Source organism: Pteropus vampyrus, unplaced genomic scaffold (assembly GCF_000151845.1).
Source record: "Pteropus vampyrus isolate Shadow unplaced genomic scaffold, Pvam_2.0 Scaffold19725, whole genome shotgun sequence".
Lineage (NCBI taxonomy): Eukaryota > Metazoa > Chordata > Mammalia > Chiroptera > Pteropodidae > Pteropus > Pteropus vampyrus.
Window position 1 is genome coordinate 69 of NW_011908506.1, and position 2,336 is coordinate 2,404.

The following is a 2,336-nucleotide window of genomic DNA, read 5'->3' on the forward strand; positions in this document are numbered from 1 at the left end:
GTGAGTTTATGGAGTGGATGAGTGAGTGAGTGAATGAATGAATGAATGAATGGAAGTCTAAGACTCTAAGATTCTAGGGTGCTGTGATTCTCCAGTCTTAGAAGTCTAGCCTTGGTCTTCAAGCCTTCTGGCATGTGACCCAGGTTCCCTGCTACTACATCTCTCCCCAGTGCACAGCCAGCTTCACCCTGCACCTTCCACATCTGAGCCTTTGCTGATATGTCATGGGACAAGGAACAGGTCATATTTGCTGGAGAAATAGTAAAAAAAAAAAAAAAGCTTAACCACCTCTGCTGCTGTCCAGTGAGCCCTGTCTCAGGAGGATATTCTGAAGACCCTGCTGGGACCAGTTCTCAGGTAGGGGTGGGCACTCACTTGAACCCCAAGGAGAATGTCCAGGAAATCTCGGTGCTTCCGGTTCTTAATCTCCTGCTCTTTCTTGTCCTGCAGGGCTGCCTTCCGTTCCTTGATGACTTGGTCTGGGCCCAGAGCACAGTGTGTCACTGCCTGAAAACCAATGATCTGCCCACAGGGGAACTGAGGTCCTGTAATGGGAAGGATCCCAAAGGGCCCAGGAGCTAGACTAGAACTTAGGCTTTCCGTAGGGTGGGGGGCTTGCAGGAAAGGCCTACCTCTGTGGTCGTGGGCCACCTGGCAGGCCCGCAAGAAGCAACGGCCATGAGGGGTGAGCCAGTAGATGAAGTCATTATGGTACTGGCTGGACTGGATACGCTGCTGAAGCAGCAGAGTGAGATCTCTGATTGCCCTGTAGTAGCTCCTGTCCCTGCACAGCAGAAGTGGTGACGGGGAGGGGCACTCAGACAACCATTCACAGCAACCACTAAGCTTCATTCCAAGAATCTAGCTCTGACTACAGTGCTTTCTCCCTTCCTCTCCTTACTATTAAGCCTCCCCACTAAAGCTTGGATCTGTCTCCTCGCCATTAGTAAAACCCACTCCCCCCGATCAAGGTTTCCATAGGCCAGAACCCTGTCTCCTCTCAGACCAGAGTCCAGGAATCCTCTCCCCTCTGAGCTGGCCTGGATTGAGACTGTGGTCAGCCCCAAGTGCCCTCTGACCTGTGGCTCAGGTCGCTGTCTCCTTTGCCAAAGATGCATTTCAAGAGTATGTTCAGTGTCATGTGGCCCACGTCACAGAAGATGTCAAAGCTCTTACCATCACGAGCCTTTTCCTCCCACTTGTCCTAGAGCCCAGAGGAGGAAGGTAATATGGAGGCCAGCTGGGCTGAGTGTTCCTCCACTGCCTCCTAGGACCCATGGCCTGTTCTCCCCAACAGACACCCAGTCCCTGGCTTGGCATCCATCCTGCTGGACTGTGGCATGGTGGACAGGTAGGGGTTTCAGGCTCAGTGGGCAGAACCAGGACACAGGCCTTGCTCAGCACACACAGATACTTTCTCTCGGTCAGGGGAGCCTATATAAAAGGAAAAGGAGGGCCGAGAAGTGGTGAGCTCCCCAGCACAGTCTGTGTGTAAGTCAGGCCTGTAGTAAGCTGGAAGAAGTATTTTCTGCAAGGGAAAAACTACCCTGAGTAACCTGTGGAGATTATTCAGCTCGCAGACACTGAGCTTTACCCCAGACCCCCCTGCCCCCTGCCCCCTGTCATCCCTATTAGAGATGAGTTGCTAATGGCATTGTTTAGGCAGTTGTGGTAGGTAGAGAATGAAGAGATACTTTCTAGATATGAAAGGCCTTCCCAATATTGTCAAATATAGGCATCATTCAAATCTGCTAGAGTAGGAGCCTTATTGGGGTCTCACAGACACCTGTTGGTCTATGAGGGAAGGTTGGGACCTTGTGGAGGCAAGGGCCATGGCTGCCTGGCCACTCAGAGCTTCAGCACCTAGTTAGCGCCCAGTATGCAGCAGTATCAGGTAGTGCAAGAGATTCCCCTCACTACCCTCCCCCAGAGAATATTGGGGTGGGGAGGGGCTAGCCAGCAGCCACAGCATTGGAGTTCACCAGCATAGCACGTGCGGAGTCGGCAAACACGGCCATGTAGGGCTTCAGCACATCATTATGGAAGCCAGATGAGAGCAGCCTGCGGTGCTGGAACCACTTGGGACCCTGGAGGACCAGCAGGCCTTTCCCTGGGGAAGGGATTGGAGAGGGAGAGCTGATCAGTCCACACAATCCTGTTCCATCCCTGGCAGCCTGGGGCCAAGGATGCCCCACCTCAGTCCTCCCTTTCCAGCCTCATATCCTGACTGAGCTCTGATTTACAGCCATTTAGCATAGCAGCCACTGATGGTATCAGCCTTTGGCCCACCACCCTACCTTCCCTCAAGCCCTTGCCCTGGCCAGCACCGCCTATAA

General features: G+C 53.3%; 1 protein-coding gene across 1 annotated transcript; it reads right to left on the reverse strand.

Annotated features, from left to right (window-relative positions):
* Positions 1-375: 375 nt before the first annotated feature.
* Positions 376-2,226, reverse strand: LOC111735219 (cytochrome P450 4B1-like; the record flags this gene model as incomplete). The annotated part of the gene is made up of 4 exons (XM_023526907.1): positions 1,983-2,226; positions 1,080-1,204; positions 633-784; positions 376-479 (listed from the first exon to the last, which is right to left on the reverse strand). Coding segments are annotated over exons 1-4 (417 nt in total), but the record flags the coding sequence as incomplete, so codon positions are not given.
* Between the last annotated feature and the right edge of the window lie 110 nt (positions 2,227-2,336).